Source organism: Tachypleus tridentatus, chromosome 10 (assembly GCF_004210375.1).
Source record: "Tachypleus tridentatus isolate NWPU-2018 chromosome 10, ASM421037v1, whole genome shotgun sequence".
Classification (NCBI taxonomy): Eukaryota; Metazoa; Arthropoda; class Merostomata; order Xiphosura; family Limulidae; genus Tachypleus; species Tachypleus tridentatus.
Genome location: NC_134834.1, coordinates 92,118,599 through 92,142,923, shown reverse-complemented (window position 1 = coordinate 92,142,923; position 24,325 = coordinate 92,118,599). Strand labels below are relative to the sequence as shown.

At 36.4% G+C, this 24,325-nt stretch overlaps 2 protein-coding genes across 5 annotated transcripts in view; one reads left to right on the top strand and one right to left on the bottom strand.

The window, feature by feature from the left end:
- Positions 1-1,231: 1,231 nt before the first annotated feature.
- Positions 1,232-24,325, bottom strand: part of LOC143229860 (uncharacterized) — a 39,180-nt gene continuing 16,086 nt past the window's right edge. The window contains exons 3-4 of the mRNA XM_076462701.1: positions 2,318-3,116; positions 1,232-1,900 (exon numbers count right to left, since the gene is read on the bottom strand). Coding sequence (XP_076318816.1) covers positions 1,480-1,900; positions 2,318-3,116 — 1,220 coding nt within the window. The 3' untranslated portion in view covers positions 1,232-1,479. The remainder of the gene's footprint in view (positions 1,901-2,317; positions 3,117-24,325) is intronic.
- The window catches only part of LOC143229861 (uncharacterized), a 116,760-nt gene continuing 103,671 nt past the window's right edge, over positions 11,237-24,325 (top strand). For 2 of the 4 annotated variants that reach the window (XM_076462717.1, XM_076462715.1), the window contains exon 1: positions 11,237-11,775. The gene's annotated coding sequence lies outside the window, so the exon portion shown is untranslated. The remainder of the gene's footprint in view (positions 11,776-24,325) is intronic. The other 2 variants (XM_076462709.1, XM_076462704.1) reach the window with 1 other exon arrangement.

Below are 24,325 nucleotides of genomic sequence, written 5' to 3'. Positions count from 1 at the left end.
AGGGCTAACAGTGCAAAACATACAAATAAAAATCTCTACAACACTGATGTAATAATAAACATTAAAAAAATAACAAAAACAAGTATATTAACCATCCTAACCAAAGTTGTTCAATCAAAGTAACGGCAATGAGAGAATAGATTAGACTTCACTTACAGAACACATAGACACTAAGGACCATCATATGTTTACTGTACACTGAACAATGTAGTAACAATATAAGTAAGCGCTGTATACAGTTGTGTTGCATTTCACAACGTGCAACTATGTACATGATTTATTTCTTTAACGACTTTTCAAATAATGCTCAATTTAAATTTTCTAATTATCACGGTAATACTCAAATTTATGACATATATTCCAATAATATTACGCATATGTACGCATATGTTTATAGACTCATATCAGAGTATTATGGGAGAAAGTAAATATTAAGAAATAATTCTTTCAAACACAGATAAAAACTTTTATAAAAAATAACTGGTATAAATGTGCTTTTAAGAAACGGAAAAAATGTAAACATTTCACCAAGAATTTGTTTTTGTAATTACAGGATTTAATGTATACGTAAAACAAGTATTTCAATATCTTTATAGATTATATATATAAATATATAAAGCAACGCAAGTAGCCTAGAAACTCTGTTACTCATGTGCATTTTAATGAAATTCTCCACTTCTTGTCCCCCAGTGGCTCAGCGGTATTTCTGCGGACTAACAATGCTAAAAACCGGGTTTCGAGCACAGATAGCCCATTGTGTAGCTTTGTGCTTAATTCAAAACAACAACAATCTCCACTTCTTTGTGTAAATAGCCAATGCTAATATTTAAACATGTTGAACGAAAGCACTGATAACACACAAATTAAGAAACTTGATAATTTAGGCGACGTTTCTAAAAATATTTGGATTTAAAGAACTTCACTTGTTTTCTGGACTCATTTTTTTATCAGTAAACGAGCGACTTTTAGCTTAAGGGTGACTTATTTGTTATTGCTGAACAGATAGGATATTATATAACAATTACAGTGAACACGTTTTAAAAATGTTTTAATGAAATAGCGGTATGTCTGTGGACCTACAAAGCTAGAAATCAGGGCTCGATACCAGTGGTGGGCAGAGCACAGATAGCTCGTTGTGTAGCTTTGAGCTTTACTAGAAACAAACAGCTTTTAAAAAACACGGTTTACTGTCTTCAGATGTTTGTATATAAAACATAATCAACTAACAACATCAACTTATAATACTTTTTAATATATGTAAGAAACACCTGAAACTATTATAACATTCCTTTGAATAAATCTGAATCACATTGTTCTATAATATAACACATTTTACTCATTTCAATAAGTTAATTCTAATTTTTATTTCGTATACGACTTTCCTGGCTTTTGTAATATTTACATTTAATGAAAATGGAGACGCTAAGTCGGCGAATCAAGTCAGTTTAGAACTATGTTTCCCAATTACATGTAGAGGAATCAGTTTTCCACGTCTAATACCTCTGAAGTATGGGATGGAGAATTCTTCTTGACATGAAAAATCTTGTTACGCAAGGAAATCATTTTGACCTCCCGACAAGCGGCCATGTTTAAAGAAAGTGAAGTGCAATTATCCCGTTGTTCTGCAAAATCAACCGCGTGCGTTAGGAGGTGTCGGCGAAGGTCACAGTTTCGACGAAAGACTTTGCTACACGAACCACAATTATAGGGTTTGAGGTTGGTATGGGTTAGGAGATGTGTTTTCAGGTTGCTCCTCTGGTTAAAAGTACGGCCACAAGTAGGACACTTGTGAGGAGAACTTTCCATGTGCAAGATCCTGTGCACCGATAAGGTCCGAGCCTGACAAAAGCCTTTTCCACAATCACTACACTTAAACGGTTTATCCTTCGAGTGAATAAACCTGGAAATAAACCCAACATCAAAATACGATGAATAAATTCATTAGCCACCTAGTGAGTAAAAAATCAACTTATTAATTAATTTCTCTTGTTAAACATATATATCAAGTTACGTACTGTGCTGGTTACTAAAATTTAAACTGACAAAATTTAAACTGTTATCAAGGAAATAATACGTATATATATAGAAATGTAGTCAAATCCTACAACTTTGTCACTTCATGATACTTTATACAGTAGAGTTAGATTTTTTTCAACAACAAAATAGAATTCTGGTGCTCAGAGATACATTTTTACTTCAAGTGGGCTTCTTTTCATCACGAGTATATATTTTTACCAAACATGGCTCTAAAATTATAGTTATTAATGTTTTACCTACAGTGAAACGAACTGGTTAAAAGTGTGAACACTGTTCGTACCTGTGGTCTCTAAGATGATCCTGTCTCCTGAAGGCTTTTTGACAAATATCACAGGTGTAAGGTCGTTCGTCGGTATGCGTGCGTTCATGAATCAACAAGTTGTAGGACTTCGTGAATCTTCGTTCACAATATTTACAAATGAATTCCTTTTTGGGACGCGAAGTTCTTTGTCTTGTTGACTTTTGACAAAAGAGTCCAACGTCTAGGTTAGTGTAGTAAGGCGCAACAAAAGGAAATGTTTGTCTACCAAGGATGGCAGACATTGATGGCTGAATTGGAATTTCCCCTCCATGAGGATCTCTGGTTCTAGGCGAAGAATGTTCCAGGCCATCGTCTTTAGTAGTAGCAGATTCGGCAAGCTTGGAGAAGTCAAACCTAGGTTTCTTTTTAGGCATAGAAGTGGGGAGGTCAGAGTGCACGACCCTATTTGGCAATTCTTCTTCAGGTATTACTGTGTTTTTTTTATCTTTAATTGTACTTTCGGCGATTTCAGTCAGGAAACGTGGGCGGTTGACCACGTGACTAGCACGTTCGATAGTTGAGACGAAAGGATGGGGAAGTGTGACAAAATGAGATGCAACACACGGCTGAGGAAGTGAATATACGTTCTGTAGCATTGTGTGCATACAGGAAGGATTCTCGAAAAAGTTCGAAAATTCTGGTAAAGATGCCGCCATCAGGGATAGGGCACTGTGCCGAGGGGGTTTTGGATGTTGACCTGTCACTAAAAGCCTCTTATTAACATCATCAGATAGAAACTTCATCCACGGGGGGTGTAGGGTTTTCTCTGGAGAAATATCTGTTAAGAAAAATGGAATATGCATGTAAGGATTATCCCGACCGAAAATCTTTATCATAGCTACATCTAAAACGGGATTTAACAATGAAAACAGACGAAGAATAGATAACAGATTTGCGGTTAGTAGTAAAAACAATTAAAACGTCTATTGATATATTTCTACAGGCGGAGTAACATTAAACACAAAGCCAGTTTCTTTATTTTGAGCAACTTTCCGAATGAATTCCACACATGCACAATATTATACTGTATTTAAGAAGCACAGGCGATTTATATACAAGGTATGGTTGGGATGAATATTCCCTCCCGTATTTGATATAATTGTTCAGAGAAAATTTAAATCTGTGGTTGTTCCGCGTTATCTGGTGTGTGAGTTGTCGAAACCCCTTTCTGTGGTGTTCATAAAGACATAGAAAAAAAGTGTGGTATTTACTTTTGAAGAGACCAAAACAACTATCTAATACACTTAAAGATATAATGATAGAGTAGAATGTCTAAAGTGTTGAGAATTTTGTTTTTGTTTGAAAGGGCTAACTGAAAGTTTGTTTCTTTGTTTTGAATCTCGCGCAAAGCTACACGAGGACTATCTGCGCTAGCCGTCCTAATATAGCAGTGTAAGACTAGAGGAAAGGCAGCTAGTTATCACCTCCCACCGCCAACTCTTGGGTTACTCTTTTACCAACGAATAGTGGGATTGACCGTCACATTATAACGCCCCCACGACTGAACGGGCGAGCATGTTTGCTGTGACAGGAATTCGAATCCTCAACTCTCGGATTACGAGTCGAGTGCCTTAACCACCTCGCCATGCCGGGGCCTAACTGAATAGTAATTTACTAACGTGTTAAAATAAACCAAGTGGAAGCATGTCAGACAGAGCTTCTTTATATCTAATGGAAAAAGGGTCAACAAACAAGATCATTTATGTCTATGTCAGTAAACTTTATGCTTGATTTTACAGTTTGAAAACAGACACAAATTATTGACATTAGTCACGAAAGTTGCTATAATAATAACAAAATAAAAGATGAAAAACCAAATTATTGTCTATGAAGAAATTAAAATGTGCATCTGTGGGACATAAATCACTATTATTCCTGCTATACAATTATATTGTTTTCTTTTGACTGTTAACGTTAGTCAATTGGAAATATTTAGTCGTATAGAAATCTCAGTGAGGTTCATTTGGACCTCTCCCCTCCATTGGCTTACTGAATACATTTTCTAAACTATTTATGCATCCAATCGCTTTTGGGACCATGGTTTAAGTGGTTACAATAATATAGGAGTCGCACAAGAATGTTAACCAGAACGCCATCTATATTGCAACTAAATGAAAATCAAAAGGCCAATTATATCGCAAGGAATCCCACTGAAGATAGTGCTGTGGCTCCTTTGTATTTTACAAGGATATGAATTATTTCACTCAATGTTTTTTGTCACTTCTTGTAATTGAATGTTATAGCCCGCAAACGCATTAAAATTATTCAATATGATGTAACGTGTTTGTTTGAAGTTAAGAAGCAAAGCAACACAATGGGCTATCTGTGTCTTGCCCACCACGAATATCGAAATCTGGTTTATAGCATTGTAATTTTTCGGACGTATTGTTGTGCCACTAGAGATGATGTAATATGTGGACTTCACAGATTGTTGGCAGTTTAAATCAAATATGTAATTTTACGGGTAAAACAATAACTTCGGGATAAAAGGAATGGTGGTGGTAAATGCTATTAATCACTATTATAATTATTTTGATGCCAAAGGCGACTTGCCATATTTTGTAATGATTTTTTTTTTACTTTTACAACTGTTACATTACAATTCTTAAAGGAGCAGTGCGCAATTAACCTTCTCATTCTGATAAAACCGGTTTCGATTCCTGTGATGGACAGAGAACAGATAGCCCTGTGTTTAGTTTTGTGGTTAATATGAAACAAATAAAACGCTCTATCTCAATGTTTCTTCAGAGAGCAAAATGCACCAATGAGCAGGAAGTAAATTTCACTACGAGCGCGCTGTTTGTCAGTCAATAAAAACACGAACCCCTCCCCTCGCTCCTCATTCCAGCGGTTTACTGGCAGGTCTCTGAGCTGCTTACGCTGACAATGAAGTTTCGATACCGGTAGTGTAGTGGTTCCAAACCTTTTTTATGCTCCGCACCCCTAAAAAATTTAATATGTTCTCGCACCCCTCACAGTAATTATTAAGGTGGCCAAAACAATTTTTTATAATTAGTTTTTAATGATATATAAACAAAAACGAAACATTTGGAAAAGAAAAAGTATTACAAATATAAATAAAAAAAATTGAAATGTTATCTCGCACCCTGGAACGCTATCTCACACTCCTGGTTGGGAACCACTACGATAGTGGAAGGTACAGTACAAAAATAGCCTATTAAGTGGCTTTGTGCTTAAGAGTGTGTTCTTCTTATGGCAAAGCCACATTGGGCTATTCGCTGCGTCTACTGAGGAAAATCGAACCCCTGATTTTAGCGTTGGAAATACGTTACTTACCGCTGTCCCGGCGGGGGACATTGTTCTTAACCTAAAAGTACAAAATATAGACGCAATAAAATAAATTTGAGTTAAAGCTGATGTGATAAAAACATATCAGTTCGTGGGTGGATGGGTGGCTTTGGCGTTTTATGGTGCAAATTATCAGTACGTATGTACGATATCACCACAGAAAACTGTATGTAGAAAAAGCTCTTACTGGCAAGGACTCCAAACGATTTTCTAGTTCACTGACTTAGGAAATACAGCAGTGTATCGTGCGTGATAATATTAGAGAACAAAAGTTCTGAATGTATTAAAAACAACTGTATTTGTATGGTGTGTGTGTTTTTCTTTTGCAAAGCCGCCTCGGGTTATCTGCTGCGTCTACCGAGGTAAATCGAACCCCTGATTTTAGAGTTGTAAATCTGAAGACCTATCGCTGTCCCAGTGGGGAACATTTCTATGATTCGCTTTATTAATTATTTTCCTAACACAATGTTTAAGTATACGTGTCCTTTGTTTCTCGTATTGTACGTTATTTATCGTCCGTCGGGCACGCAGAGGGAACATGACTGTAATTAGGATTGTTACATGTTATGCATTTTGCGAAAGTTTTTTCTTTTTTAATTAGTAAAATGCAGATTATCGTGTCGATAAGAACGACACGAGAGTGATTCCTTATTTAGCCTTGGATGTAACACTATTTTTTAAAACCTTATCATTCTCCAGTGTCATGACGTAACAAACATATTGAACACCATAAAACACAAACAAAAGTTTTCCCTATACATGTTAGAGCTATTAGGAAGGCTTATTTATTTAGCTTATTTTGAATTTTGCGCAAAGCTACACGAGGGCTATCTGCGCTCGCCGTCCCTAATTTAGCAGTATGAGACTAGAGGTAAGGCAGTTAATCATTACCACCCACTGCCAACTCTTGGGCTATTCTCTTACCAACGAATAGTGGGATTGACCGTCACATTATAACGCCCCCACGGCTGAAATGGCGAGCATATTTGGAGTGACGGGGATTCGAATCCATGATCCTCAGATTACGAGTCGAGCACCTTAACCGCTTGGCCATGCCAGGCTCTACTAGAAAGGAACTCTAACAGTAACAGTTTCTAGATTTATCATGGCCAGGTGGTTAAGGCACTCGACTCGTAATCCACGGGTTCGAATCCCCGTCAGACAAAACATGCTTGCCTTTTCAGCCGTGGGGGCGTTATAATGTGATGGTCAATCCCATTATTTTGGTAAAAGAGTAGCCCAAGAGTTGGCAGTGGGTGGTGATGACTAACTGCCTTCCCTCTAGTATTACACTGCTAAATTAGGGACAACATATAGTTAATTTTTGTTTTTTAATACTATATTTATGTTATTATGACAAATTTACATTCTTAGATTAACATATCGATTTAAGACTAACCTAAATATTCTAATTCAGGTCAAACTTTGTGAAATATTATTTATTTATGGGCGGAAATGTCTTTAACAGTTAGGGTTTGCTTGTTTGTAGTTAAATACAAAGTTACAGAATGGGCTATCTGTGCCTACCACGTGTATCGATACTTGGTTTTTAGCGTTATGAGCCGTCAAACTAACCGCTGTGTTACTGGGTGGCTATCAATTCGTACTTCTAATTGATTAGACAATGCATGATAACATTCATGAGTAAGAATAGAATATTTACCTAGCTGTACTTACTACCTTTTTTTTTGTTATGTAAGTAGGCTTGTATTAATAACTAACTATTTGCCACTCAATACCATAGTTAATATTGAATTACACACTAGCAGACCGACGTCACTTGTTCACGCCTTATCAAAGGAGTCTCGTGACTATTCTGTTTGTGAACTACAGATAGCCCTCGTGTAGCTTTGCACGAAATTCAGAACAAAACCCAACGTACCAGAGTTTCCAAAAGTTCGTAATAAAAAAACATAAGTAGTGAGAGCAGAATAAATGTATTTAAGATGGTATGATATCTTTAACTCACTCTCTCGAAAAGATGACTATAAGCGTTCGAAATTAAAATACATTGTAAACAGAATATTGTAACTTTTATATTCTGGCGTCACTAACATGCAATTTCATTTCCTAGTGAGCCTAATACCAATCTGTATAGACTATTATAGTTTTAGTGTTTAGCTACACATGCAATTTCCCTCCTTGAAAATGATACTATAATTTTCAGAGTTAACAGTTGAGTTTCTGCATTGCTGAGAAGTGATGTAATTAATTAATTTGTTATAACATTTATCTGAACAGGGATGGGGCGAGACGGGGTGGTGGTGAGCTTGGTAGACTATGGTCATGGGAAGGGTTTATTAACTCTTTCAATTTTATTAGACAAAAATAAGGGACAGTTAGAATAGATAACCCTCGCGTAGCATTATGTTTCTTTATAGTTAAGCTGCACAATGGGCTGTCTGTGCTGCGTCAGTCACACGTCTGCGGATTTATAACGCTAAAAACCAGGTTTCGATTTACGTGGTTAGCTAGAGGGATGGCAGCTTGTCATCACCATCTACCGCCAACTCATGAGCAACTCTATTACTAAAGCATAGTGAGATTGAATGTCATGATATAACCCCCCCCCCTCCTGCAAGGCTGAAAGAGCAAGCACGTTTGATGGGACGGAATTTGAACCCGCGATCTTCAAAGTGCGAGTCGAATATCGAACATCATAACCACCTGGCCGTGCCGGGCCAAAAAGTGAATTCAAGAAAGTTTTAAATTTAAGGAAAATTACACTTTTCAGTTAGGGAATAATGTTTATCACAAAGATGAAAAAAACGCTTTACGTGGCTAATAGCACAAACAATGTCATTTTACTCATTTACTTTGTAGGAAGCTTGACTCGCACTCTGAGGGTCGCGGGTTCGAATCCCCGTCCCACTATACATGCTCATCCTTTCAGCCGTGTCATGTGACAATTAATCCCACTATTTTTTTAGCAAAAGGGTAGCTCAAGAGTTGAAGGTGTTTGGTGGTGACTTTCCTCTAACCTTACACTGCTAAATTAGGGACGTCTAGGGCAAACAGCCCTCGTGTACTTTTGCGCAAAATTTGAAACGAACCAAACAGTTTATTTTGTTGAGAAAAAATAAATTGAACCGAAATGTTTTTCATGCTTGTCTGTGAAAATCATACGTTTGATGATACTACTATGAGCTGAAAATGTAAAGCTACACAATGGCCTATCTGAGCTTTATCCACCGCAAAGAATTACACCCCAAATTTTGACCGTGTAAGTCCACTTGTAGTCTTTTAATACGAGAATTCAGATTGCTCTGGTTAAGCGAAACACTATATTTTACTTCATATCTGTATAAGCATTACATTCAGAAATAAAATAAAGGTTTCACACATTTCTTCTGGTTAAAAATTAATTTGCTTTCTGAGAATGTCAAGAAGTTTAATAAAGTGGTTAGTTTGATAATAACGTATAAGTTTAATAAAGTGGTTAGTTTGATAATAACGTATAAGTTTAATAAAGTGGTTAGTTTGATAATAACGTATTATACACAACATTTCGGAATAAAGTGTATACAAAATCATCTGGAATATTAAACAGTTAAATAGATGAAATAAGTTTCTCTCTATATTCTCAGGTACGCAGACTCAAAGAGCGACGAACATACCCGTTCTTACCCATTCATACCCTTGACGTAATAGGTTTTGGTTTGGTGTTTATGAAAAATGTGTATATATTTTTCAGAGAGTAAATTAATCGAATTCAGGATGAGGAACCTTATCTGAAAATACTTCCAAAGTACGCCTCCAGGCCCGGCATGGCCAGGTGGATAAGGCACTCGACTCGTAATTCGAGGGTCGTGGGTTCGAATCTCTGTCACACCAAACATGCTCGCCCTTTCAGCCATGGGGACTTTATTATGTGACGATCAATCCCACTATTCGTTGATAAAAGAGTAGCCCAAGAGTTGGCGGTGGGTGGTGATGACTCTCTGCCTTCCCCCTAGTCTTACATTGCTAAATTAGGGACGGCTAGTGCAGGTAGCCCTCGTGTGGCTTTGCGCGAAATGCAAAACAAATAAACAAACAAGTGCGCCTTTTATCGGGATCAGTAATTCGTTAAAAATCAGTTGATATAAAACTTAAGTTTATTAATATATATATATATATATATATATATATTTGTGAGGAACCAGCTTATACAATAATAAACATTTTCTATAACTCTTATAAGAAAAACTGATATATTGATTTGCGCGTGCAATAACATTTATTTCTGTTTGTATTCCTTTTAGCTAACTGAACCGTATAACACCAGTTTTTAATCAGAAAAAAATATCGTGACACTAAGTTAAAAAATCCAATTCGCAATATTGAAAATGTAAACGTTGTTGTCACCGAAGCGTGCATTAAATATAATGAACAGCTCCGGTCCAGGGCAGCTCCGGTACAGGGTGTTTTTGGATTGTATTTGGTTGGGATGGGGTGGCGGTTAAAATAGATTGTTCCGCACCCGCAGCTATCTATCTGCAGTAGAAGAACAATATATCTTATAGAAAGAATAAGATAACAATCTATACGACACTTAAAATCGTTTGCCTTATTTGCATATCACAAAAGAACAGAAAGAAATTCACAAATCTTAAAATCTATCTTCGGCTCTGACAGACTGTCAACAGCGATATTTGTTTTCCTGAAAACTGTTATCGAACATTTGTATTCCACCAGGTGATGCCGACGAAAGCCACTTTTTGTACAGTTTAAACAACACAGCATGTAACTACGTAACGGAAGTTACGCCTGAGCCCCTCCCAGCTGAACGTTTTATGTATAATGAGCACAAGTCTACAATGTGCCTCATCTGGGTGGATACGAAAATAGTGTTAAACGGTGACACTGTTTAACATAAATTTATACTCTGGGCGTAAAATAAATCGGCTAAAATAGGAGTATGCAGTCTTATGATACTTTTGTTTCACGCTTTGTGTTCTCAGACCTGAATAATTGCAGAAAAATATGAACATTTCGCATCGCGTTGACGTCGCGAATATACCTTGTGATAATGTATGTATCTAGAACGAACGTACTTTCTCCATTAAGTTTCGTTTGTACCAGATGTATGTATGACCTGTTCACCTATAAAATGTCTTGAAGTATTAATGCATGCATTTTCCTACTTTTAGAAAAGTTTTGAGAAGTAATTATTATGTCAAGCCATGAAATCTTCGGTCAACCCATTCAGGGACATATTCACCGAGTCCTCAATCACGATTCTTGTCGAGTATCATTACTAAATGACTTATGTTGCATAAAGTTGTATTTTATGATGTCTTTTCATAATCATGCTAACAAATGGATAGAAGGGGACTTCCTGGTATATTGATAGAAAAGAAGGGTATAATGGAGTTATAATAGTATCAACTTAAAGTAAATTCGCATACGTGAATACAAACACTGACTAGTATTATACGGATTATTAATTGATGGAGTATAAACGGAATATCTCAGAAATAAATTACAAATTACAGACCATGTATATGAAGGAGGACTTATAACTTGTAGCTGGAAGATATATGAACATTTTTGGGACTAGAAAAGACTAGGAAATTTATGTAAAGGAAATTGTTTAAATTGCTTCTGTAATATATGAATATTTTACTTTTATTCAGACGGTCCTACCCTATCGAAATGACTAGAAACAGTCGTAAGAATGTTCTGAGTATTCTCTACTATAAGCCGTCTATATAAGTGTTACATATTGTAAAGTTTTTAGAATGATTGCACAAGCAGTAAAGATTTTCCCTGAGTACAAATAAAACAAAAAGTCATCATGTTTCCTAAATACCTCGTTATATGACCTCATGGGGGCGCTGATAATCAACAACAACCTAGAAGTCAATGAGTAGTCAATTTGTGGTTTTTCACTGCCACCCGCAGTTCTTTCATTTTTCAGCTGCTCCAGGGTGCCACTTTTTACCAAGAAATTTGCTGCACTTATGAGAACAATATTTGCTGATGGACCAAGATGTCATTGTTACTAACGTTTAAAAGTTGCCTGTAACATTTTCACGGGAGACATGGACATCCTGCTAGGCCTTATCGGTTCGTCTGGTCTGTGTTCAGGATTTGCTATATTGTGGCGGCTTGCTGTCACTCGTCTCATCTGCAGCCTTAGGGAGGTAAGTTGGGCGAAGCTACATTTTATGCGAAGAGATAGGCTATTGTATACGGCCGAAAATTTCGCTAAAAGCGAATGAAACAATGTATTCTGATACTATTTACGAAATGTTTACTTCTACCCACCGTTTAATAAACCAAATTAATCTAGGTGTGCAAATAATATTAAGGCATTCTGCCAAATTTATTACTTGGTGTTATACAGTAGACCAGCTGTTTGATATCCACTTATTTTTTTTTATATTTATTTTCCATAAAAGGTAAAATGGAAAATATACAATCTTTAATGTAAAAGCCAAATACAAAAAATTATTTGATTTGCCGTTCGTCTGCTGTGGACTGCAATTTCTCCTATTACAGGTTCATCAACAAACCAAATACAGTTAGGCCTATTGTAACGGTGGCGTATGTGTAATATTCATGTCTGTTGAGTTTCTTTAATTCACCATTCAGTGACCTGAATTAATTTAGGTACATGAATAGTACTGTACTATTAAGAAGTAGAATTGCTACTGATAATACATATGAAGGAACTCGTTTAAACTATTGTGCTACTAGTAATACGTAGCTATGAAGGAACGTGTTTAAACTGTTGTGCTACTAGTAATACGTAGATATGAAGGAACGTGTTTAAACTGTTGTGCTACTAGTAATACGTAGCTATGAAGGAACGTGTTTAAGCTATTGTGTTACAGGTAATGTGTATATACATGTATATATGTGTATAAAGGAACTTGTTTAAGCTATTCTTGTTATTATTTATTTATTTATATTTACATATATTAATTTTTGCTATTATTTTTATTTTTCAATTAATTTTTTCTTTACTTTGGAGAGCAGTCACCTTCCCACAACTGTCTGCAGGCAGTGAAGGGTGATATAGATGTGGGACGTTGTGGGCTTGAGTACCCACATCTCCCTCTCCTAATTTCTATTTCTAATTTTTTATCTATTGCTACTGTTTATCTCTGGCGAATGGAGGTTAAGACTGACAGACGTTGTATCCCCACCGCAATGTAGGTCCTATTTCGCAGTCACCTCCAAATCCTAGGGTACATTTTATAATCCCATATTGTAGCTTGTACCCAGGGATCTATTTAGTTGATGCAGCGTTTTTTGTTTAATTTGTTTTTGTTTCGGCTTGTTTTTGAGTTAAAATAACAAACTTGTATAATTAGTCAGAAGTTTAGATTTGCTGTTTTTAACGCATTCCTTCCTTGTGCTTTTACTTATTTTACTATTTAACTTCATTAAAATGTGTTTATTTTCACTAATATATATATATATTACAACCGACCAGATGTAAAGAGAGGTTTGTTCGAGAAGACGAGGAAGAGGTTATTTTCACATTCTTCATGCAGAGTTGTAAATAATCGATTAAAAAATATCGTGAATTTTTTCTTTGTGTGTGTTTAACGACTTTTCGAAGCATAACTGACGTCCATACTTGTATAAATTAGTGTGAGGATATATCTATAACATACAATTATTTCTGGAACACCATCCAATAACAGTGCAACGCACATGTGTGTGCTTGTTTTTTCTGAAGAAACCATTTTACAATCAAGATAAAGACGGCACACTAACATGATTGTAAAATAACAGCTTTCAGGAGTTAGAAACTAAAGGCTTTCTCTACAACTGTAGAAAGTCTGGGGCTTTTCTCCTGGTCTCTCGTTTTGGATGCCCGGCATGGCCAGGTGGTTAAGGCACTCGACTCGTAATCCAAGGATTGGGGGTTCGAATCCCCGTCACATCAAACTTGCTCGCCCCTTTCAGTCGTGGGGGCGTTATAAGGTAATTGTCAATCCCATATTCGTTGATAAAAGGTTAGCTCAAGAGTTGGCGGTGGGTGGTGATGATTAGCTGCCTTCCCTGTAGTCTTACACTACTAAATTAGGGACGGCTATCACAGATAGCCCTCGAGTAGCTTTGTGCGAAATTCAAAAACAAACAAACAATTATTTACATTTCTCTTAGCTGGGTCTTGAACTTTTCCTAATATTAATATAATATGCTATTATCCTTAGCTAACTCTCAAGTATGCTATTCTTTAGGACATAAGTTTATAACCAGATTTGTTAATTAATAAGGTTGCTCGAGGTTCATGTGCTTTTTACTACAGTTAACTGTAGTTCATTGTTCTCTTGAGCCATTTTTTCTTGGTAAGTTAGGTTACTAAGTTTACTTTTCTATCGTCTCTGTACTGTGACTTAATCACACCATGAATGCCCTTGCTTCTGCCATTAATCCCATCAGGATACTTTAAGTTTCCAGTGCCTTCTATTACACACATACACACACACATTCTTAAGAATCTCTAGCTCCACGTTATGAGTCACTCACTTCTTTGTAATATCATCTTTGATGCTACGTTAACGTTCAAGACCACGTTACGTCAAGTCACAATTTGTTTTACAATGACATGAAATCTTGTGTTTTACTTAACATAAACTTTTCAGAAGCAAAATAAAAGCTACATCCCAGACACGTAAGAATGAAGAATAAATGTTTTTGGTTATTATATACATATATTATTAACAAAGTTCTAAAATAACCAGGATACATGAGATATTCCATTATAAGTGAGGCTGTGCTTACTTTATATCACGAATATTTGAATAGGAAACAGCTTTAGACAATGATACTGGTCTTTGATATCTCTATCTCTAAACTGCGAGAAAATTCTATCAAGCCTCTTGACCTTTAACCTCATCAAGGTTTCGTGTCAGATTTCTCTAAATTCTCTTTTTTTATATACCAATGACCTGCTGCAGTTTTGCCCCCACGACTGTTCATAGTTATTATTTAATTTGTCAGATACAAATTCTATTGTATGTCTTCTCATAAGGAAGTAAATTTTAAATAGCTAGAAATTTGTTATGCCTAACATCATGACCTATGGATGGACAGTTAATGCAGCAGGGTGAAATTAAGTGCTTTCCTAGACTTGACCATTATGGTTATTTTGTATTCGTAGATTAGGTATGAAGATGCAGTCTATGTGCCAGAATTCTCGCAGACATGATTTAGACTTGAACTTTTAAAACTTGAACTAGACATTTACCGATGTAAGTCCCAACAGTATTGTATATAGAGATCGTAAACTAACCCACTAGTTTTATCAGATGAATTACATCAAACACAGGTTAAGCCTGTTATTTCTAAAATTCATTAAATTATACTGTAAAATTGAATACAATTTTATGATTTTTCAAAAAAGGTGGAATTCCGAACAATATAAGAAGAGAAAATTGTTAAGTAAAAATAAGTTATTATTATTATTATTATAACCTTTTTATTACAAAAAATATGAAATCATAAAAAGATTCTTTAGGAATTAGTCGATACTATCGAAACAAATTAAACGTGAAAGTGACAAACAATTCTAATGACACGTGCTTACACTTTGCCTTCAGAACAAGATATTTTGTAAAATTGGATTTAAAAGCACTCGTAAGTTTTCGTTGATAAATGACAAACTCATACAAAAATATTTGAGACTGAATTAGACTTGTTTGACATAAAGACAAGGTTATTCAAGATTGGTAGAAACTTAGAAGATTTGTTTATTGGTTTTGAAGTTCGCGCAAAGCTACACGAGCGCTATCTGCGCTAGCCGTCCCTAATTTAGGAGTGTAATCTAGTCATCATCACCCATCACCAACTCGTGGGCTACTTTTTTACAAAAAAAAAAAGGGATTGACCGTAACATTATAACGCTTCCACGGTTAAACAGCGAGCATGTTTGGTGTGATGGGAATTCGAATTCTCTGACCTCAGATTACGAGTCGAGTGCTCTAACCGCCTGGCCCAGAAACTTACGATATAGTGTGGTGCATGTACCACGGGTGGTACCCGACAGGGTCAGAAAATAAACGGGGATACCCGTTTTAAAAGATTTTGCCCCTAAGCCCGAAATCGTCTTTTTGACATGGAGCCTCATTTTCGTCTCAAGCCCACCAACATCGAACTGGATATTCCTGTCCTACCATCTGGCCACAAGCAACTCAATCCCTCACATTCGACAATCATCAACTTGTTTATTTCCAGGTACATGTATAAATTTAAATGTAACGATTATTAGTTTACAATTACATTTCATTGAAAATATTAATAAATTTCCTAAGCTTCTGCACATTTTTTTCTTCGTCTTTTTGTATATTTTGTGGATTATTACATTATTATGTGACTATCCTTCACCTCCTGACGGCAGTGGGACATCGCTGGCTCCCCACCCCTGGTGATAAACTTATAAGGCTGAGGTTTTAAAAGTAGTACACAGATGCTTAAAGCTTGGCAAACACTGACATAATCATTTACTTGGCATAATACTATTTTTGTAGATACAAGATGACAAAATATTATGCAGATATCTACTGAAGTACTTCCTTGTCAAATGTTGGAGACTGTCAGATATGTACTCTACGTACGAATAATTATGAATGAATTTTGCTGTTTTCGTCTTGATAAGTAAGTAGTATGTTGTGTCCAGTTGGTTTGATGCAGCTGGATTGTCTACGCATTTCGCGCAAGATTACGCAAGAATTTATTGAATTGTGAATAACTGGATATATAGATAAATGATACTTTTATATTTTTATGGTATTAATCTTTAAGCCTTTTCAAATTAATAGCAATCTAGCTGTAGAATTTTTTTTTCAATTTTTGAAACTATAACATGTTATATGAAAGATCGCACAATACTTCGGTTGTTATTGACTTTTTTTAGCGTACAAGTTGTAACAGATTTGTTGTTATACGTTTGCTGTCTTACCTAAATTGGTTTCTGTAGTTTCATTTTTTACTTGTGACGTATATTCTTAGCTGTGTATTGCGCAAGAGCCGTCTGTCTGCGAAACTTCTAGACGAGTGGTTCTTAATCTAGGTTCAATCGAACACCAGGGGTCCGGTGAGTCAGTCTTAGGGATTCGGCGGAGGTCAAGACACACACACTGTGTGTGTGTCCGTTCCGTTTACCCCACTCGTATAATTCGTGACGTCATGCTCCACTTGGCCATCATTGGCTACGGCTGATCACGCACGTCACATCACTTGGCCTAAATATCTGTGTTGCAGGGAACTTCGTGCGCTTAGCAGTCGATTTGTGACTGTAGTAATCGTGCGTCATTTGTGATTTTTTTCCTAATCTTTCAATTCCTTCATACTATGTCGAGTAAAAACAAAAAGTGGTCGGACAAATACGTACAATATGGATTAACGTGTATAACGGAACATAATACAACGGAGTCAGCATCCTCAATGCATGACTTGCAATGTCAAGTTGAGCAATTCTAATCTAGCACCAGCAAAACTAAGAGAACACTCCCTAAAGCTGCATGGAGATGGGAAATACAAGAACACAACGCTTGCTGAATTCAAGGTAAAAAGAGCCAGGTTCGATGAAAAGCCTACTTCGTCTGTTCTCGGCTTTGTACCTATCGACAAACCGATCCTCACAGCATTGTACGAAGTTGCATACTTGATCGCAAAGCAGGGCAAACTACACACTATTGGTAAAGCACTCGTAAAAACAGTTGCGTTGAAGATGGCGAATATCATGCTGGGAAAAGCTGCTGAAAATAAGTTATCCCAAATTCCTCTTTAAAATGACACCATCAGCAGCAGAATAGATGGCATGAGCGATGACATCTTGGCTCAAGCAGTTGCAGATCTGATTTCAAGCCCAGCAAAATTCAGCCTTCAACTCGACGAGACCACCAACGTTTTCAATTTAAGCCAGTTTGTTGTATTCGTGCGCTATGTGAAGAACGACGAGATAAAATAAGATTTTTTTATTTTGTAAGCCTCTTACAACAACAACTAAGACAGCCGACATAAAGAAACTTGTGGATGACTTCTTCAGAGACAACGATCTTTCATGGAATATGGTTTCTGCAGTTTGTTTGGACGGAGCTCCAGTCATGCTGGGACGAAACTCTGGTTTTGGTGCGCTAGTGAAAGCCGTTGCACCACACATCATTGCAATGCATTGTGTTCTGCACAAGTATGCGTTAGCAACAAAAACCTTGCCTTCAAAACTGGCAGAAATATTAAAAATTGTAGTGGAATGTGTGAACTTTGTGCGAAATAGTGCCGTGAAGCACCGCATCTTCAAAGAGCTGTGTAATGAAATGGACTCTGAATTCGAGGTACTTCTGTACCATTATAACGTTCTGTGGTTATCCCGGGGAAAGGTGCTGAACCGTGTTTTTGCCATGCGTGCGGAATCAGCCCTGATTTTGTGAGAGCACCAACACTGTCATGCAAATTGCTTCGAAAAATCTGAGTTCATTCTCATTTTGGCATACATGGCCGATATCTTCAATGCTCTCAATCATCTCAATCAATAGATGCAGGGCGGTGGAGCTAACATCATCGAAGCGGAAGAAAATCTGAAGGCTTTTCAAAAAAAAAGCTACCGTCATGGAAACGACGAACAGAGAATAATAACTTCGTAAACTTTCCCCTGCTGGACGACTGTGTAAGTAAGATAGAAGATGTGTCTGAAATCGGAGACATTTCTGTACCCGGGGAACTGAAGCAAGCAATTGTCATGCACTTAGATGAGCTCTCAAAGTCTCTCGACGGATACTTCCCCACCAGAGACTCATATCCAGCATGGGTGAGACAGCCGTTCACTTTTAGTGTTTCTACAGAAGATGTCAATGATGAATACCTCGACGAAATCATTGAACTTCAGCAGAGCCAGGTTCAACAGCAACTTTTCAGAACAACAACGCTCTCAACGTTTTGGTGTCACCAAATCGTAGCGTACCCTCTTGTTGCTAAGAAAGCCCTTGAGATACTCATTCCGTTTGTTACAACGTATCTTTGCGAGCAATCCTTTTCGAGGATGTTAGACATAAAAACGAAGAAAAGGAACAAACTTTGTTGCGAAAATGATATGAGAGTGGCACTTGCCTAGGTGAAACAGCGCATTTCTGAACTTGTCTCTGAAAGGCAAGAGCAAAAGTCACATTGATTTGCAGTAAATATTCATTTAGTCATGTTTTTGTTTTCGTGTGAAATTTATATTTTGTTGGTTTTGTTTTTTGAACACAGTGATATTGTGTGCAACTGATGCATGATTCATTTTGTGCACTAATAGAATATCTACTTTATCAAAAATCATATTTTATTTTTCCAATTACGAAGGGTTCATTGAATGCAAGTATGAAACTTCCGGGGTTCAGTACCTCCAACAAGGTTAAGAACCATTGTTCTAGAGAATTCTTGACAGCGACAATCAACAATTTTGTTTGTGAAAACGCGCTAGAACACTGTTGAAAACTCTAGTCTCGCGTGATTAGTATGTATAAAAACCGACGCGCCGAGAGACAGAGAAATTATTATCAGTCAGTGTTCTATAGGTCTAAGAAGCTGTAATTGCGAATAGCGCCTATTAATCGGAAAACAACAGAACTGGACCAGGAACTTTATAGATTTCGAACATTACAAACTGTTCAGTTCCACAATATCAGCTTCGGACGTTAGCATTTCTACGAGGACAGTAAATAACTTTTCTGGAAGAAATGAGCTTGTAAGGATATTAGCCAATCAAGCTAGCTAGCTCAAGCATAGCGTGATAATATCAACTCATAATTAATTTGCTCATCATGGACTTGGATCATCGATCAAATATTCAGTTTTAAACCGGATATAAATAAGACTCAGTATAGTTTGTAAAACCATTGTATATAAATCATCATTTGTAGTAACTATTACTAATAAACAGTGATGTCGAGAAAACCCACTTGTAGAGAAAAATATAAATGTAAAAACGGCTCGTTTGGGTTGAGAATTTTTTTTTTAACGTAGAGGAGCGAAAAACGTTTCGACCTTCTTCGATCATCGTGTAGGTTTGTGAACCTGACATTTTTACATTATATATTGGGTTGAGGAATAATTCGTGAGCGTTTTTTCAAGTTAAAAAAATATATTCATAAATTAAACGCTTTCGCAAAATATTTCATGTCATTTGGGAGATAATTTTTTGCTCTAATAGATGGTGTGTTTGATTTTCATATGTCTTTAATTTTTGCTTTCATTTTCAGCTCATTAAATGGAATGTCAAGTGGACAAAATCGAGCATTTTCGACACCATCTGCTTTTCGCATTTAATTTCTTGCAATTTCGTTTACAACAATGCATACTATATACCTAGGTATTACATGAAATAAAGTATCATAATAAATGTTTTGGGTGTAATGTGTTCATGCATTGAAGTATTGTATAGTCTTGCATGTAATGCTTGAATGAAATTATTTAAAAACGCTCACGAATTATTCCTCAACCTAATATTAGTAATAACCGTTATTTTTAAATGTATTGTTTTTTTTTTTGTAGAGTGAAATATATTTGTGTCAAAAAAAGAAATTGAGTGTACTAGTCTTGTTGGTAAATAATATAAACTTAATACATATTAACATTTAATTAACTACTGAGTCCAAGTTCCCACATTTTTGAAGTGGTAGTACATAACGTACGTAATATAATAAAACTGAGACTCGTCCGTAATGAAAATTATAATACGTAACAAACTGCACAGTAGGACAGCTGCCCCCGGATTTTAACGTTACAACTCTTTAAATTTAACGATAATCCCCTGGGAGACAACAGATCGAGAAGTGAGATTTGGAATTAAACCGGCTCTCGCCAGCCTAGCTAGTGTGTGTGTGTTTTCAAATAGCAAAGCCACATCGGGCTATCTGCTGAGTCCACTGAGATTACAGAGAGAGAGAAAAAAACGTTTCTTATGTGTGAGGCTTCGTATGTCTCTAGAATAAATTGGTTGACAAGTTTACACCATTGTTTTCCATTATCTTGTGAAGAATCAGAATTTCGACATAAACTAATACGATAAATATATTTAATTTACAACAATTCAAGCGCGACTAACAATTGACTGGCACATAAATAGAGGGCGTCTGCATGAATACGTATCGCGTTTTTTTTGTTTGGCTTACAAAAGTAAGTGGCTACACGTGGTTACTGTCAGATTAAGGACGGGAGACCCCCTGCTTTTTAGCTTAATGTGATCGGCAGGGAACATCAAGTTGTCCACAATAAATGTTCTTAATTGGCCTGTCAACATTTAGATGGGTATCAAACACCAACTTTCTATGCCCTTATAAAGAGTCTAGTGTGTTTTTTTTCCAGCTGGTCGACTGAGATTTCGCGCGAAATTTCTATGCGTTTAATTGATAATTGTTTGTTTGTTTTAAATTTCGCGCAAAGCTACATGAGGGATATCTGCACTAGCCGTCCCTAATTTAGCAGAGTAAGACTAGAGGGAAGGCAGCTAGTCATCACCACTCACCGTCATCTCTTGGGCTTCTCTTTTACCAACGAATAGTGGGATTGACCGTAACTTTATAACGCCCCCACGGCTGAAAGGCAAGCGTATTAGGTCGACGGGGATTCAAACCCGCGACCCTAGGATTATTTCTAGCATATAATAGATAAAACTATACTTTTTAATTGCAAGTCAAGAACTGTTTGAATACAGTTGGAATCAGTGTAAAAGCTCATTTCGGTTATCATCAAATTTGGCTCCCAGTGGCACAACTGCAGTACGTCTGCAGGCTCACACCGCTATAAACCGGGTTTCGATAACTGGGGTGAGTAGAACATAGCCCATTGTGTAGCTTTGTGCTTAATTCTAAAGAAACAAAATCAACATTTTTGTTTGCAGTAGATACCGAAAGGTGGTCCAGCATGGCCAAGCATATTAAGGCGTGCGACTCGTAATCTGAGAGTCGCGGGTTCGCATCCCCATCGCGCTTAACATGCTCGCCCTTTCAGTCGTGGGGGAGTTATAATGTGACGGTCAATCCTACTATTCGTTGGTAAAAGAGTAGCCCAAGAGTTGCCGGTGGGTGGTGATGACTAGTTGCCTTCCCTCTAGTCTTACACTGCTAAATTAGGGACGGCGAGCACAGATAGCTCTCGAGTAGCTTTGTGCGAAATTCAAAAACAAACATACCGAAAGTACTGGTGTGGGAGGAAATCTTATATATTTATATAAATATACATGTTTATTTGTATCAGCTCATTTTAAACTGATAAACTAGAGGAAAGCTTTCAATACCAACCGTTAATCTAATTGAATAATGGGATTTTATCGTGAACTTTACAACACACCCTCGTACCCAAGTTACGAAGCGCAGTCTTTTGCAGAAATGGAATACGAACCAAAAACTATGAAATTTATGGTTAAGCAAGCTAATCACAAGGTTACAAATTACCCAACAAGAAAACCGTTAAGTGTTTCGTATCTAGAAGTTATGAATTCGTGGTTATTCTTTCAGTTACCATTTATTTCTTTAAGCCTTTTTCAAGTGTCGGAGAGTCAACAAACTGTACAATATTGATGTTTAAGTCATTGAGGAGGTTTCTGAAGATGATCTCTTGTATCACAGAATTCTACCAAATATGGCTGAAAAGTCTAACTATTGCGACAACTTGTTATTAGTTATCGTTAAGCGTGTTCCCCGATAGATAACAGTGAGGCTTCGGATTTACAACGGATTTACAAGAAAAACAAATTGCACTTAAGTATTGACCTGGAAAGAACTATAAAGACAAGTTTATGTATTCGATTCACAAATGCATTTGCTTACTTTCGAGTTAAGTATAACCATATTACATTTGAAATTGAATAATGTTACGATAAACATGTTTTTCAAAGTATTTAGAGTATGCAGTGTGTCTACATCCTCCTCTGATGCAACCAAACAAAACGTGAAACATCCGTTAATGTAAATTAACGAGACACACGCTACAAAATGAGATTAGAATGGTAAAATATGAAATTAAGTAAAGGGTTGCAGTCGAGCCGGTATGACCAGGTGGGTTAAGGCGTTCGACTCGTAATCTGAGGGTCTTGGATTCGAATCCCTGTCGCACCAAAGATGCTCTCCCTTTCAGCTGTGGGAGTGTTATAATGTGACGATCAATCCTATTCGTTGGTAAGAGAGTAGCCCAAGAGTTGGCGGTGGGTGGTGATGACTAGTTGCCTTCCCTCTAGTCTTACACTGCTAAATTAGGGACGGCTAGCGCAGATAGCCCTCGAGTAGCTTTGCGCAAAATTCAAAAACAAACAAACAAAGGGTTGAAGTTACTCCCAAGAAAAATCATTTTAACAATTTTTTTTGTACTTTTGTAAAAATAAAAGTTAAAGACGTTGATATTGTTAATTTAAAAACTTAAAAAGTGATAATAAAATGTCTCTGGTGTCTTCATTATTTATTGTATGTTTATGCATTGACTTAAGGTTATACTAACCTCGTTTAAAATACTCATGTTAATGTTGACCAGCGAATGTTGTTGCAAACGGATATAGAAAATGTTGAAAGGTGAGTTAGATATAATTCTGAGGTACGACATCTAGTGTTATAACGATAACAAACAGTTACCTGTTTTAACGAGCAGTTACACTGTCCAATCTGATACTTGTAGCTTCCGTTTAGTCTTAAGATTATCTTTATAGATAAGATATGCAGTATATCTGTAACGATTTAGTCTGCTTAACACTGCGTAGATCACAACAAATGGGGGAATGTGTAAATTACAAGTTGAAATAATAGGAATCATACCTTGTTCTTGGCATACTGATGTGTAAAATCATTTCCCAATTTCGTTGAAATTTTCTATGAGTACTTGTTTGAACCTGCGTGAGTATAGTTTCCTAAAGTGAATTTGATTGTAGATTCACGGAGTTTAGACGAGAATAAGGTTGTATAATATATTAAACCTGAATGGCGATCATGTCAAGACGTACGTGTGTGTAAACGGTTTTTGTTGTTTTTCATGCAAGCAAGCAGACGTTATAAGTATTGTACGTTGTTTTTTAACTTTACGTTTAGGCCTACTACGAGTTTATTTTCACGACGTATTGAACATTAGGAATCTAGGACTATTAGGACTTTTATCTTCAACCATTAAACAACGGGAATATTGCAGGAAGCAGCGTCAATTGACCATGGCCGCGGTTTAAGAATTAAACTACAATTATTAATTTGTGAGGAATAGGTCTATGTCGAGTTGTATAACAAAATGTTTCTTTCAGTGAACTGAAATTATAGAACTATTTAGAAAAATACCCGTGTCCACGAAGAGTGGAGATTTTGGAGAAGAAAGTAGGCAGTTTTTCTTTTAAGTTTTTAACAGTTTGCTTATTTCATTTGTTACAGTTTTTTTTTGTCTTTTTACTTCACGGTAAACGGTGAAATGGCTGATAAAAATATTCCTCGAATACACATAAAAGGAAATTTTACCAGAAGAATAATTAACTGTTAATAAAAAAAGAAAAAAAAACGTGAAAGGTCAGAGATTATGGAAACAGAATTATCTTATTTAAAACAATTTATGTAGACAGCAAACTTACGAGCAAATCTAGTGGGTGTGTCTACCTTTAAAAAATTGTGAAGTTCCTGATTCCAAGCATATCATCAATATACTAACTTCCGTAAATTGTAACCATAATACGGTTATAAGTTACATTTTAATGTAATTTATTAGCTAGAGGAAAATGCAGCTTTTAATTTA